This window comes from Phyllostomus discolor, chromosome 5 (assembly GCF_004126475.2).
Source record: "Phyllostomus discolor isolate MPI-MPIP mPhyDis1 chromosome 5, mPhyDis1.pri.v3, whole genome shotgun sequence".
Taxonomy (NCBI): domain Eukaryota; kingdom Metazoa; phylum Chordata; class Mammalia; order Chiroptera; family Phyllostomidae; genus Phyllostomus; species Phyllostomus discolor.
Genome location: NC_040907.2, coordinates 111,183,371 through 111,199,627, shown reverse-complemented (window position 1 = coordinate 111,199,627; position 16,257 = coordinate 111,183,371). Strand labels below are relative to the sequence as shown.

Here is a 16,257-nt window from a genome sequence, read left to right as displayed (position 1 = left end):
GGGCCATGGATTGAGACCAGGCCACTCAGCAAGCTCGTGTACATATACCCAGATTGTCTTTTGTCCTAATTTAAGCTCAACTTGGTTGTGAGGTATTAACATTTTTAAATATTGCTAAAGTCAACTCACTAATACTTTATTTACCATTCTACATTTAAATTATGAAAGATTGGATTATAATATTTCTTTCTTGTAATGCTCTTGTCAGGTTTTGATATGAAGGATAAACTGGTCCCATAAAATGGTTTAGTTGGAAAGTGTTTTCTTTTTTTTCTATTGCCTTAAAGAGTGTGTAAGACTATCATTTTTCCCTTTAATATGTTGGAAAAGTCACCAGTAAAGGTGAATGGGCCTACTATTTTCTTTATATGGAGGTTTATTATTTTTAACAAATTTATTGAAGTATAATTGACATCAAATAAACTACATATATTTAAAGTGTACAATTCTGTAAGTTTTGACATGGGTATAACCAATGAAACCATCACCAAAATCAAGATAATAAGTGTGTATTTCACTCCCAAAAGTTTTCTCATGATGCTTGCATCTCCTACAAACCCACATAACAATTATGTGTACTGTATTTATTTTAGTGAAGAGTCTGTTGAAATCTTTTGCCCATTTGTGATTGAGTTTTTGGAGTTTTTATATATCTCCCAGTCTGTGATTTGTGTATTTGTTCTTTGAGCAGTGTCCTTCTAAGAACAGGTCTTAATTGTGATAAAGTCTGGATTATCAATTTATTTATCATTAGAATTCTGGAAATTATTGCTTTATGTATTTCAAGATCATATTAGGTGAAAACAATTTTTAAACTTTTCTGTCTTCCTGGTGAATTGACCATTTTATCATTAGAAAATGAAAGTGTAATGTTTATGACTCATAAAAGTTGTTGCATTTAAATTTCACTGTTACTTTTTCTGGAGTAGCAGATCCCTCGGGGCAAAAGTGACTGTAGGTGGTAGGTTCTTCCTTCTCACTTTCTCTCAGTTAGGCCAAGTAATGTGCCATTGTGAGAGTGCTGCAAAGCCTTAAGAAAAAAATTCCAGCATTTTAATTATTTTCTGCAGGAGAGTTGATCTGAACTCCTTTATTGGCTGTTTTTTGAATTTATATCTGCTGTATTGTTAACCTGTCTTTTACTTCTAACAAATTCTCCAAGTTTTTATTTGGATTTTCATGGTGGACCATTATCATCTGCACATGGTTTCAGGCTTTACTTATTCCTTTCCAATTTTTATGTCTGTAATTGTTTGTATTGTTTTATCACAATACTAGGACCTCTAAGATAATGTTAAATAGAACTACTAACACTGGAAAATCTTGTTTTGTTCCTGATTTTAAAACAAATGCTTCTAGGGATCTTACTACTAAGAATAATTTCTGTAGGTTTTTACTAGATATCTTTAGTTGTTTAGAGGAAGTTCCCTTCCGTTTCTACTTTGCTAAAAGATGTTTTTCCTTAGTACCTTTGACTTTGTTTTGTTAATATCAAATACTCAAAGTAAAATATTTATTTTAGGTAATATTTTACTTTAAATATTTATCTTTCAATACTATGTGAATTTAATTAAATGCTTTTTGTGCACCCATGGAGAAGACCCCATGGTTTTCTTCCTTTACTCCATTAATGTGTGGTGAGCTAACAGTGGTTACTGATTTCTCTGTTAATTTATCACTGCATGCCTGTGATAAATCCATTTGGACACGTTGTATTATCTTTTCATAAATTGCTAGACTCAACTTGCTAACAAACTTTAAGTAAGGAATTTAGTGTCAATGTTTATGAGTGGAATAACCCTGAAATTTTCCTTTTTCTGTTGCCCTTGTCTTACTTTGTTATCCAAGTTATACAGACTTTATTGAGTATGTAGGGGAAGTTCCCACTTTTTCAATGCTGTGGAAGAATTCGTATAAACAATTGGAATTGTTTATTTCTTGAAAATTTAGTGGAAATAACTTTCAAAATCATAAACTTTGTGTTATATGTGTTATGGAATTTTTTTCAATACTAATTCAGCTTTCCATTTCATTTTGTGTCAGTTTTTGTTCACTTTATTTTTCTAGTACTTAACTTTGTTTATTAAATTCATTCACATATATTTATTCAGAGTATTCAGTTAATGACTTTTTATCTCTGTCTCTGTACTTATGTATTTTTACATTTAATTTTTAAATTTGTACTTTATTTCTCCCTTCTTGGTCAGTATTCCCAAAGTTAGATTACCCTTTCCAAAGGATCCATTTTTGGCCAAATTATTTTAACATTCTATTAGCTTCTTTTTCCTTACTTTCTCTTTCCTTAGTCTATAACTATTGTTCTCTCTTTAAAATGGAGAGTGTATAATTTAGATTTCTTCAGCCATTTTAGTTTTCAAATATAAACATTTAAGGTTAAACATTTCTCCTTACATACAGTTTGCTACATCCCAGGATTTCTGATACATTTTATTTTTATCATTTTATTCTAATTCTTTTTTTAATCCTTACCCGAAGACATTTTTTTCATTGCTTTTAGAGAGAGAGGAAGAGTGAGAAAGAGAAACATCGATGTGAGAGAGAAGCATCGATTTGTTGCCTCCATTCTGTCCCAGAACCACAACAGGTATGTGCCCAGATGGGGAACTGCACCTGCAACCCTTTGGTTATGGGATGACACTCCAACTAACTGAAGCTGCACAGGCCAAGGCTAGTTCTAATTCTTGAAAAACTTCCATTATAATTTCTTTAACCCATGAGTTATCAAGATGTGTGTTTTAAAATTTCTAAACATATAGAATTTTTCATCTAATTTTTGTTCTTATCTTTTAAATGAATTGTTGTGACCATTTTCACCTTTGACTAGTTTTGCCTGTTCTACAATTTTGTACCAGTTGATTCATGCTATATGTAGGCTTTTTATTTGGCTTCTCCCACTCAGCATTATATAAGATTCATCCACATTTGTTAATTGAAAGAGTTCATTCCTGTTTATTGCTAAGTAGTATTCTGTTATGTAAATATATCACAATTTGTTTATCCATTGCCTGTTGATGGACAGCTGGGTTGTTTCCAATATTTGGCTATTTTTTTTTAAGATTTTATTTATTTATTTTATTTTTTAAAAGATTTCATTTATTTATTTTTAGAGAGGGAAGGGAGGGAGAAAGAGAGAGAGAGAGAGAAACATCAGTGTGCGGTTGCTGGGGGCCATGGCCTGTAACCCAGGCATGTGCTCTGACTGGGAATCGAACCCGCGATGCTTTGGTTTGCAGCCTGCACTCAATCCACTGAGCTACGCCAGCCAGGGCAGGACAGATGTATCTTTAATTTTATGAAGAGTTACTCAAACTTTTCCAAAGTGGTGTTATGATTTTATATTCCCACACACAGAGTTCCAATTGATCATTGTGCCAATATTTAGTATTATTCTCTTAATGAATTCTGGATACAAGTCTTTAGTCAAGCATATGAGTTCTGAATAATTTGTCCCAGTCTTGGCCTGCCTTTCCATTTTGTTTTTTTTTTTAAGGATTGTACTTATTTTTTTTATTTTTAGAGAGGGAGAAAGAGAGAGAAACATTGATGTGCAAGAGAAACATTGATCTGCTAGAGAAACATCGATCTGTTGTCTGTAGCATGCCCCCAACTGGGGACCTGGCCCGCAACCCGAGCATGTGCACTGACCAGGAATCTAACCTTTCTCTTTGTGGGACAACGCCCATCCACTGAGCCACACCAGTCAGAGCCCTTTTCATTTTCTTAATGGTATCTATTAAGGAAGAGGAGTTGTTGATTTTGATTGTCTAATTAATCAGTTTTTTTCCTTAGTGGTTATTGGTTTTATATTTTGTCTAAAAAATTGCCAGTCTCCAAATCATGAAGATGTTCTTTCATTCTTCTAAAAGCTTTATAGTTGCAGCTTTTTCATTTAGAGGTATGATCCTTCTGGAACTAATTTTTGTGTTTGGCATGAGATAGGGGTTTTGTTTTTGTTTGCAATGTATATCCAATTGTTTCAGAACCATTTGTTAAAAATATGTTCCTTTCTATATTAAATTGCTTAGGTGACTATGTAAAAAATCAGTTGACCATATATATGTAGGTGTATTTCTAGGCTCTCTTTGTTGTACTAATCTATGTTGTACTTGTGCTTATATTATGTGGTTTTGACTACTGTAGCTTTATGATGAAACTTGAAGTTCAGTAGTGTACGTCTTTGTTATTCTTTAAGTTTATGTTGACTACTTTAGGCCCTTTGTATTTCCATGTGAATTTAAGGTCAGCTCATCAGTTCTACTTTAGAAAAGAGTACAAGTGTTGATAGCGGACATCTCTGCCTTGCTCTTGCTTAGGAATAAAATATTATACATTGCATTACTGCATTTCCCATAGATGTTCTTTATCTGATTAAGGTAGCTCCTATTTATTTCTAGTTTGCTGAGAGTTTGGGGTTTCCAAAATCATAAATGGGTGTTGCATTTGTCAAATACTTTCTATCTAAAGAGATGATCATGCAATATATTGTTAACAGTTTATTGTCTTGACTTTTAAATGTTAAACCAACGTTGTACTCCTTTGATAAACCCCACTTGGTTGTGATGTATTATCCTTTTTGTGTAGTAATGAATTTTATTGTCTAATATTTTGTTAGATTTTTATCTATATGTGATAGCCAGAACCTGGCCAGTGCCCCAGGAGCCAAGGGGAGAGGTGCAGAGGAAGCACCAAGTTGCCTGGGTAACCAGGCTAGCTTGGCACGCAACATAGACACACTACCCACCTTCTCACCACCACCACCTCAGGAGGCCCCAAGAGGAAACCATTGAGCTGAGCTTATGGAAGGCTAGCAAGGGTGACTGGCTAAGGGAAAAACCCTCTTCCCTTAGAAGTCCAGTGGAGACCTGTCAGTCCAGCCTGAGAGGAGACACATTGGTTGGGTTGGGGGACGGACCCTCCCAAAGCATGCGGAAATTGGAGCGCCTGGCCTGGCCTGGCCCACAGGGGTAGAGATATAAACTGAGGGAAGGGAGAGCCGCCACTCTCTCTAGAACCCACTGCTCATCCAGGTGTACGGGCCACTGCTTTGCGGCTGGCAGAGGCTAAAGCCAGAATGCAATCTGGAACAAGCCAAGCTCCCTGGGTAATCATGCAGTGGCCACCTGCATTTCCCAAGGGGCTGTATTTTTTCAGTGGAGGAAGGAACTCTGCGTACAGCCTCCAACTAGTCTGAGATAGAGTCCCTGGGTTTTCCAGAGGGCATGGACTTTGAGGCAGAAGCCTGCCATCCCACCAGATTCTGCAGCTTTCGGGTAAAAAAACTCTTTCCCTTTCCCACCAAACCTCTGCCTCTGCGATTTGCGTATATGGGTGGCAGCATGTAGCCGAATCCCACTTCTGTTTGGTAACATGTATGAAATGTTGGATTATAGCTGTTTCCCCACCCATTCTCTGCCTTGTATTAGGGATATGTGGGTAAATCACAGAGAATTATTCTCTGCTCTCAATAAATCTTGAAGATTGAATTAGGTATTAATTCTTTCTTAAATGGTTTATAACGCACCAGTAATCTTCTGGCACAGGACTTTTTTTAGGAAGATTAAAAATATAAATTGCTTTTATAGAAAATCGTGCAGATCAGGTTTTGTATTTCTTGAGTCAGTCTTGGTAAGTTCTGCTTTTCAAGGAATTTGTTCATCTAAATTGTAAAACTTACTGGCTTAAGTTGTTCATAATATTACTATTTATTCTATAAAGATCTATAGGCTCTATAGTCCATCTTTCATGACATTGATAATTCATAATGTTTTTCTGGATTGTTCTTATTAATCATCTATCAATTTATTAACTTTTGAAGAAACAAATTTTGGCTTTGTAAAATTTTTATTTCTGCTTATTTTCTAACTTGAAGTAGAGATTAAGATGGTTGATTTGAATGAAGCCTTCTTTCTAACATGTCAAGCTTCTTTTTCTTTAAGCACTGCTTTAGCTGAATCCCACATATTCTTATATTTTGTCAGTTGGATTAAAATACTAATTTCTCTTATTTTTTGACTGCTACTTTGTGTGTTTAATTTTCCAATATTATTTTCTACCTATTGTACTGTATTGACTCCCAATATACTTCCTGTGGTCAAGGATTCAGTCATCTGAAATTCATTAGACTTCTTGTATGACCCATCATATGATCTTACAGAAACTTTCTTGGTGCATTTGGCAAATTGTTGAGTGCACTGTACAGTAAGTATCAGTTAGGTCAAGGTAGTTGATATTGTCATCAGATCGTATTTTTAAAAATATATCCTATCATTCCTGAGGGTTGTTAAAATATCAAACTGTACTTGTGACTTTTGAGTTTTTTGTGATTTTCACAGCCCTACTATCAAGATGCACACATAATTTTTTTTTTACTGATTATCACTCCATGTTTATAATTAAGCTGCATGGCACATCTTTTCCTATCCTTTCTTCAAACTATTTGTATACTTGTATTTAGTATCTCTCTACCTTTTAATAATCTCTGCCTTTTAACTGAGAATCTGTTTCTTACATTTAATATATTTATTGGAATCACTAGGTTTAGTGGACATCCTTAGTTGTTCCTGTTCTAGAGAAAAGCACTTTTTGCTTTTACTTACATCTTCTGTTTGTTTGCTATTTGTTCTATTTTTATCATTTTTTCCCTTGGTCAATCATTTTTTTTCCTTTTGATTCTTGTAAGCAGCTCTAGCACTTTGCATTATTTTTTTACTGGATGCTGTAAGGATTTTAACATGTGCCTTCATTACAATCTACTGCGTATTATACTACTTTACATTAAGATTTATGAGACTTGGAACAGAAGTTCATTTACCCACATCCTCTGAAATATAATTCTGGGTAAGAGAGAGGTCCTTTAAATAACTGAAAACTAGGTAATATACAGATATGGTTTCTATTTTTGCTCCTTAACCTAATACTTGTCTTGAAGTTTTCAAACTGCAAATACAAAAAGCTAATAGGTTTTACCAAAACATTCAACAGTATTTTTCAATTTTGCTTGTAAAGACTTTGTACATGAAGTTACTAATCTATGCATCCTGTATCAGAAGACTATTAACTGACAGAGAATAGTGCAAACCTCTTTTAGTTTTTCCTTCTAATGTTAAAAACCTGAAGGATGTGTTTAATATTTTACTCTAAAATTTGTTCCATCTTGCCTCTGTGTTATTAGTCATTACCAAGATATTAATACAAACTTGGGGACAATTTCAGAGACTCGCTGTTAAAAGTAAACCAAACCAAACTTGCCCTGGCTGGTGTGGCTGAGTGGACTGAGCTCTGGCCCATTAACTGAATGGTTTGATTCCCAGTCAAGGCACATACCTGGGTTGTGGGCCAGGTCCCTGGGGTTTGGGGCATGAAGGAGGCAACCAATCTGTCATATGTTGATATATCTCTCCCTCTTTCTCCCTGCCTTCCCCTCTCTAAAAAATAAGTAAAATCTTCAAAAATAAAAAATAAACCCAAACTCAATCACCTCCGTAATATGAAAGCTATTACTCCAAGTGTCCAAAATGGTCAAGTATTCTACTGTTATTTTGAACATTTAAATTTCCCAACAGAATTAAAACAGAATTGTTTGGGAAAAGCTACTATTTACCAAGACCAAGGTTTGGAACACTATGCTAATGCTTCACATATACTGTCTTACTTAATATTCACAACTATTAGGTAACCCTTAGGTAACTACTTACTATCCCCATTTTCTAGTTGAGTAAACAGAACAAAAGTTAGTTCATAAGTTTGCTCAATCAATAAAATATTACTGATATTCAAATTTTATATATGTGATTTAGGTCCTTCTATAGCCATACCTTGCATTCTTAAACATGGTTCTACACTGTTTATGTAAGGAGGGAAAGTAGATTGGAACACCCATGAGAGGTCTTTCAATCCAGTTTTGTGGTTAAAAGTGAGGAGAGATTGAGGAATCCACTTGTACTGGGTTGGCCAAAAAGTCCATTTAGTTTTTTTTCTGTAAGATGGCTCTAGTAGTCCTTAGTTGTCTTTTAACTTCATTCAAAACAATTTCATTAGATTGTATCATGACAGCTGTCACATAATTTTTAAGAAAACATCAAAACTGAAATTTTGTGCAGCCATTTTAATACTGAAGACGGAAGAAAACATACATTTTTAGATTATGATTTATTATTTCAAGAAAGGTAAAAATGCAACACAAAAAAGATTTGTGCAGTGTATGGAGAAGGTGTTGTAAATGATCAAACATGTCAAAAGTGGTTTGCAGACTTCTGGTCAAGATGGTGGTATAAACAGACACGGCTCACCTCTTCCCACATCAAAACTACAACTGAAATATAGAACCATCACTCAGAACTGTCAGAAACTCAGTTAAATGGAAGTCTGACAACTAAGAAATGAAACACTTCCACTGAGCCTAGTAGGAGGGGCTCAGACACAGAACAGGTTGCTCCCACACCCACATATGGTAGGCAAAAATTTTAGAGGGGTATCTTCAGGAGCAAGGAGTCCCAGCCCTACATCAGACCCCCAGCACAAGATTCCAAGGCCAGAAGGTAAGTCCCCACACTTCTGGCTGCAAAAACTGGTGGGGATTTAGTCAGTGGAATAAACTTCTGGAGCCCAAAGCAGTTCCTCTTAAAGAACCCACACACAGTCTCACCTACTCAGACTCACTCCCTCTGAGCTCCAACAGCAGGGTATAGCTGCTTGATAGGCACTACAGGCATAGAGGGAGAAACTCAAGTATCTAACATCAAGGCAAACAAAGGCTATTGCCCCTTTTCTCAACCCTCCCCCCACAAAGCCAGCAAGCTAGTGCCATATCTGAGACTCCATCAACCTGCCATACATTTGACCTACCTTGGAGATCCCTAGACTCTGCCCCACCCACCCAGGCTGGTTTGCCATATGAATGGCTGGTCTTGGCTCATGCTTCACAGCTTCCTAAATCTTATCAAACAAGCAAGAGCTGGCCTCAGTGAGCTATAGGCCTGGCAGTAGCAGCAGCTAGCCTAGATTCACAACTTGGCTTTGCATGGGACTCTCCGGTTCCAGCACAAATAGCAGCCATCTTATTGCTTGACAGCTCAGAAAGGGTGGCCCTGGGGCAAAACACAGGTGGGGACTGACCTTGGCCTACACGACCCAGGACACCCTAAGGCCAGTGCACCCAGTGGACAGCTACAGACCACACCAGAGCACTACCACCCTACCCCTGCACAACTGATCCTCCACAGAGCATGGAGGTTGGTGGTCAGTGGTCACAGCCAATGTTTGCAGCTGACTGACCTGGGTAAATCCCTCTCTTTTATCTGCCAACAGCAATCAAGACTCAACCACAAGAGGATGTACTCAGCCCACTTGAAGGGCACACCTCAAGTACGTAGCTTTGGGTGTTGGGAGGCTAGGTCACTGGACCCTACAAGACACCTACTACATTAGGCCATACTACCAAGACACAGAGTCAAAGCAACTCTACCTAATAGATAGAAACAAACACAGAGAGGCTGCCAAAACAAGGAGACAAACATGGCCCAAATAAAAGAACAGATCAGAACTCCAGAAAAAGAGCTAAATGAAATGGAGATACGCAATCTATCAGATGCCGAGTTCAAAATACTAGTTTATAAGGATACTCAAAGAACTTAGTGAAGACCTCAGCACACCGTCATAAAAAAAGATCCAGTCAGAAATGAAGGATACACTAATTGAAATAAAGAACAATTTACAGGGAAACAACAGTAGAGTGGATGAAGTCAGAAATTAAATAAGATTTGGAACATAAGGAAGCAAGAAACAAAAACAAAACAGAACAAAACAAAACAAAACAAACACAACCAATCAGAAAAAAAAAAAACCAACATAAAAATGAGGATAGTTTAAGCAGCCTCTGGGACAAGTTCAAGAAGTCCAATATTCACAGAATAGGGGTGCCAGAAGAGGTAAACAGCAAGAAATTGGAAATCTATTTGAAAAAATAATGAAAGAAAACTTCTCTAATTTGGTGAAGTTAATAGACATACAAGTCCAAGAAGCACAGAGTCCCAAACAAGATGGCTGCAAAGAGGCCCACTCCAAGACACACAATTAAAATGCCAAAGGTTAAAGATAAGAGAGAATTTTAAAAGCTGCAAGACAGAAATTAATTATCTACAGGGGAGTTAGTTTCCAGAAGACTGTCAGCTGATTTCTCAGAAGAAATTTTGCAGGCTAGAAGGGATTAGCAAGAAATATTCAAAGCCATGAAAAGCAAGAACCTACAGCCAAGAGTGCACTACCCAGCAAAGCTATCATTTAGAATCTAAGGGCAGATAAAGAGCTTCCCAGACAAGAAACAACTAAAGGAGATCATTATCACCAAAGCAGTATTATATGAAATGTTAAAGGGACTTATTTAAGAAAAAGATCGTAACTATGAATAATAAAATGGCAAAAATATAAATCTATCAACAATTGAATCTAAAAAAACTAAGCAAACAAGAACAGAGACAGTATCATGGATATACAGAGTGTTTTGATGGTTGTCAGATACGAGAGTTGTGTAGAGGAAAGAGTGAAGTGGTGAAGGAATTAAGTACAAATAGGTAGTTACAGAATAGCCATGGGGATATAGTAAGTACAGTATAGGAAACAGAGTAGCCAAAGAACTTAAACACATGACCCATGGACATGAACAATGGTGGGGGGAGGGGTGGATTGCCTGAAGCAGTGGCAGGTGCTGGGGAGGGGGGTGAAGGGGAAAAAATCAGGACAACTGTAATAGCATAACCAATAAAATAAAACTTTTAAAAAAGTGGTTTGTGAAATTTCTCTGTACTATTGACACTTTGGCCAAATCTTTGCTGTGGGGCTGTCTTATGTCTTGAAAGATGTTTAGCAGCACCCCCTGGCCTCTACCCACTAGAAGCCAACAGTGGCTGATAGCTGACATACTCAAAAATATCCAAATCAAAGTTATTGGTGGAAATGAAAAATGTCTTTTTATTTTACAGAAAAAATACATGGACTTTTACCCAACCCAATAATTTAAAGGCTGACAACTAAGAAGAAATTGAAAAAACTAAAAACCAGCTGTAAAAACTCAGTCTTAGGTCATATTCAGAGGCACAAATGACTAAAGGAAGTTTGTAATAAGCACACCAAGGACCTAACTACACAACGAGAAAACCACTGTACCTAATGAACCTGAGTTGTTGAGAATTAACATTATATTCACATGAGTATTATTAAAAACATGGAGAAGTACGTAATATCTAACAAAAATTGGTTAAATTTTTATGTGTAGATTTAAAGTGTGAAATTCACTTAAGTGACACATTATGTTTCCCATTAAGTCATCTATATCAAGTTCATGAGATTTCTTCCTCCAAAAGTTTAACAGATTTATGTTAAAGACAACATGTGTATTGAAAGTAGCAATTTTATTTGAGTTAAAATTATTTACAAAAACCCAAAGACATACTTCATGAAACTGGTACAAACTATTTTTTCCTGCCGTTGGCTTTTGCTCCAAAGATCACAGCTGAGAAATACTGTATAAAATAAAAATAAGATTAAATTCAGAAAAGTACTCTACTGTTCTAATTTCCAACTGGTAGTATTTACAGAAATATTTACAATGGAAAAAACATTACTTTAAAACTTTAATTTGTTAAGTCAGCCTCAAGTACCCTAAAATGCAGAGTTCTCTGAGGGTTAAACACACAAATGCACTGCAGTTTGGTGAGGTGATTTCTCCCCCACCTTGCCCCACCAAAATCTACATCTCTATCAGTGCTTGACAATTAGTTATTATTTAAATAACAAAACAAAAAACTGTTAAACACTGAGGTAAATCAATTCTCAAATGATTACCAGTGTAACAGAAAAATGTAGTTCGCCCCTGATTGTTCTCATCCAAATGTTTTATATTTCTTACCACCTGTCAAGTCAGTTTTACCAACATTCTGTTCCTTTTCTTAAATCAATGATTAATAAATATCAATGTATTTTAAAATTAAACAAAATATATCTAATGCAATTTTAAGGATATAATTTACTGATAAGCTTTTAAAATAGCTGGCTAGGCTAGCTTTTATACTCAGGGCAAATACAACCTCAGTCTTTCCCAAGTTACACTGGCATACTATGCTCTCAAAAGGTGATGGGTGGGGTCAGAGTAGGTAGGAGGAAGAAGAAAATAATTTGCCTGCAACCAGTTACTTCCTTATAGATTTCCCAACAATCTGCATTATCAAAAATAGGAAGACATTAGAAGGCAGCCACTGCATTAAAAAACATTACAGCTGGCACTGATACAAGAGCCCCGATTTGTCACTTTATACAAGGAAATAACAAAGTCTAAATAAGTAAAAATTAGACTTTTAGCTATTTTCCCCAGTACACACCAAACTAATATTTTTATGGCTTCAAGTTTTACAAATCCAATAAAGAAACATGATATAACTATCTGAAAGGTATTTAAAAATATTAAAGAAATACATCTCTGGAACGCCTGTATTCAGGCCCAATCAATTTTAAGATTAAATGTATAACCAGTGGTCTGAAAAATAATACAAGAAAAATTTGCAATGTTGTGAAATTAAATATGTTTTGTGTTTCATGACTATTTTCCAAACAACACATTGCTCTGTGAACTAAGAATCTGAATGGGAAAAAAAAAAAGGATCTTTTCTACACCAGCAATTTAAGGCTTTGCGTTTATGCATTTGATCCTGTCACTCTACAGAAGAATATACACATTATCTGGAAACATGAATTCCACATTGGTGTTTTAGCTTTCTTATAATTTACTGTATTGAACATTAGAAAATATATCTAGAGAGTCCTCCAATAAAACTTAGTAATGTTTCAAGAGCCTCCCCTAACATTAAGCGTAAACTACCCTGGGTTTGTCTATTTTGCTTCATCCTTTAACAGGGCACATCTTCTTATATAATAGTCCCTTAAGCTGTTATTTGTTTTCTTGCGTCTATAGTTATGACTTATTATGATAATATAATGAACATGGTCATGGTCTCTAAAAGTGAAAAACAGTTTGACAACCCAAATCAAATCAAAAATAAAAAATATGCTATTCATCCCTTGTGTCTTTGGATTCCATCTAATTTTAAATACAGACAGTAGTTCAGGGAACAACAAGAAAAATAATTCACAAAATTATTAGAAGCTTTATTTACGATTGGAATCATTCAACAAAATAGCAAAAGCAAATGAGCCTGAAAAAAGGAACTAAGCTGTTGTCTAGAATGTCCACAGAACATTCGATACCTCAGTAGCTAAGCTGCCTTTGCACCTGGCTGGCATGACAACAGTGGCTCAACATACACAGCAGTTGCACTAACAGCAGCACAAATTTCCCCCTTAAAACTTGCCTAGACTAAAGCAAGAAAACAAGGGGATAGTATAAACTCTGCCAAAGTAAGTGTAATTAAATACTGCATGGAATTAACAGCCTGAACCTTTTCCCTCATTTTTGATAGCTGCAGATTGATGTAGTAACTGTCATTTAGCAAATGCAGAATGCATGACGAAGAAATCAGGAGGCCTTAAAAATCCAAATGTGAATGATACTGATGAATGTTCTTGGTATATCTTCAAGGACTTCTTTCATGACTTTTCTTTGTCTAAGAATAGCTCCAGCATTACCAAGCACCTGAAGCAAAGGTAAAGCAGCTAGCAATGTTCCAAGTATTCAATCACTCTAGAGATAGATTTCTGGCCTGTGGTTCCAACAGCACACTGAAAGGGGGAGGGTGGGGTGGATAGAGAGGAAGTAACAGTTAATATTTTACAAATTTTTAAAAAGTATTACATCAAAGCATAAATCCTTTAGTTTTACTAACTGAACACTATGAATCAAAACACACTGAGATTAAACTGTGGCTTTGATAATATAGTTATCAATATATTTGGCCATAATACTTAACAATTATGTTAAAAAAATAGAGCATACTTATTAAAAGAAGATCCCTTTTGCCTTCCACTCAATGGCCACAGTATTTTTATTTCTACTGTCATTAATGTATCATACTTATATATAAAGCCATAGAAGTTGCAATAAAAGTTACTTACAGTAAGATTCATAAAGCTCAGGAATTTTTTGAGCATCTCTGTCATTATTGAAAAGTCCCCTTCAGGAAGATACTCCCTCACAGTGGTCACATTAATCTGAGGAAACATCAAAGAAATATTAGTGGCAGAAAACACGAGCTTGATCTTGCATTGTGTTGGTAGTTTTGGCACACATCCTGTTCCAAACTTCTGCAGGGTCCCTGAAACTCCTTGGTTAACATACAGTTTCCTTTTTCCATACTCCCTAACTGTGCCTGCATGTGTGCATGTGTGTCCTCATTACCTAGCCCATCCTATCTACAGAAAGGAAAAAGCTGTCAAGGCCATAAAAAAAAATTGTGTGTGCATTTTTACTTTTGTAAATACACAGGAAAGTGCCTAAAAGAAAATGTGCTGTTGAGTGTATATTTATGTGTATGTTACGAGGGAGTGGTGTTAGGAGAGGAGGAGGAAGGAATGCAGATTTAAAAAGTTACAATTCAGAATGTACTCAAGGGCTGCTTATGAAATAGAAAGAAAAAGATCAAAGAACATTTCTCACGTTCCACAGGTGAAGTCAACTAATTACGTAGGTTAGGAATGAACTAGATCTTTCCAATAAATCTAGTATAATCCAGGAGGAGAATGACATCAAAAAAGGAGAGATTAAGGTGTTTCCCTACATTGTTAGCCAGAGGCAGCCAAACTATATATAAACCAATCTGTTTTAAGAAAAATATACAACCTGCTTTAAAAACTGTTCTATTTTGCCTTTTGGCTCTCTGAGCAGCACCACAGCAGTTGATAAAAACAAGCACCTTACAAAAGGTAGCAAAAAGGGAGCCAAGAACAAAGTGGGTGATCCATTTTCTAAGAAATACTGGTATGATGTAAAAGCATGAGCTATGTTCAATGGAAAAAATAGTGGAAAAACCAATTCAAGGAACCAACATCGTATCTGATAGTCTCAAGGGTCGTGTTTTTGAAGTAAGCCTAGATGATTTACAAAATGAGGAAGTTGCATTTAAAAAATTCAAGCTAATTACTGAGGATGTTCTGGGCAAAAACTGTCTGACTAATTCCTATGGATCTTACTGGAGACAAAATGTGCTCCACAGTCAAAAAACGACATAACATGATTGAAGCTTATGTTGATGTCAAGAATTACTGATGGTTATTTGCTTCATCTATTCTGTAGGTTTTACTAAAAAACAAAAACAAAACAATCAGACTTGGAGGACCTCTTATTCTCAATTATAGACAGGTCTGCCAAATCTGGAGACAATGATGGAAATCATGACCCAGGGTGCAAACAAATGACTTGGAAGAAGTGGTCAATAAATTGATCCCAGACGACACTGGAAAACATAAGGAAAAGGCTTGCCTCTATTTATCTGTTCCATGATGTCACTGTTAGAAAAGTCAAAATGCTGAAGAAACCCAAGCTTGAACTGGGAAAACTCAGGTTAGCAGTTCTGGAAAAGTTACTGGGGGACATAGGCTTTGAAGTTGAATGAGCTGATGGGTATAAACTCTCAGTCCAAGGATCTGTTTAACATTCAAACTTAATGGTGACAAACAAAAAATCTTATTTGTGGGGAAGTAAACTATTTCAGTATATCTTTAAAATGCTTTAAAAGTTCATAAAGAATAAAAGGAAAGGCTCTTTTAAAAAGGTTCACCTGTAACAAAAAACACAAAAGAAACATGTTGTCCTGAGGTTGAGGGTGAAGGGTGGGCAGGGGCAAGAGTTCTTCTGATTTGAGTTTTGTTGATGGGGGCAGGGAAGGAGAAACTACAATTATTCTCTTTTAGGAAATCTGCCATGAGTCCCCTTCTCCTGTTTTTTATTCTTGTCTGGGTACTTTTGAAATTGTAAAGAACAAAATATTGGTACAAATACAGTTTCAAAAAGATCTAATAAAAAATGTTGCTAAGACAGTGCTCACTTCAGTACATACACTGAAATTGGAACAATACAGAGAACATTAGCATGGCCCCAATGCAAGAATGACTAATTCGTGAACCATTCCATATTTTTGAAAACAGGGGAAGGGTCGTCAAGCAACATATATAAGGACCCACTGACAAAGCCAAAGGGGATAGAATCGAGGGTGGGAGGCAAGGATGAGTGGAGCAAGGGGAGAGGTGGAGGGAAATGGAGATAACTGTACTTGAACAATTAAAAAATAAAGTTGC

At 36.0% G+C, this 16,257-nt stretch overlaps 1 protein-coding gene and 1 pseudogene across 1 annotated transcript in view; one reads left to right on the top strand and one right to left on the bottom strand.

Annotated features, from left to right (window-relative positions):
* Nucleotides 1-11,407: 11,407 nt before the first annotated feature.
* Nucleotides 11,408-16,257, bottom strand: part of WAPL (WAPL cohesin release factor) — a 102,248-nt gene continuing 97,398 nt past the window's right edge. Inside the window, 2 exon segments of the mRNA XM_036026723.1 lie at nt 11,408-13,746; nt 14,080-14,175. Coding sequence (XP_035882616.1) covers nt 13,681-13,746; nt 14,080-14,175 — 162 coding nt within the window. The 3' untranslated portion in view covers nt 11,408-13,680.
* LOC114498239 lies at nt 16,000-16,099 on the top strand (annotated as a pseudogene).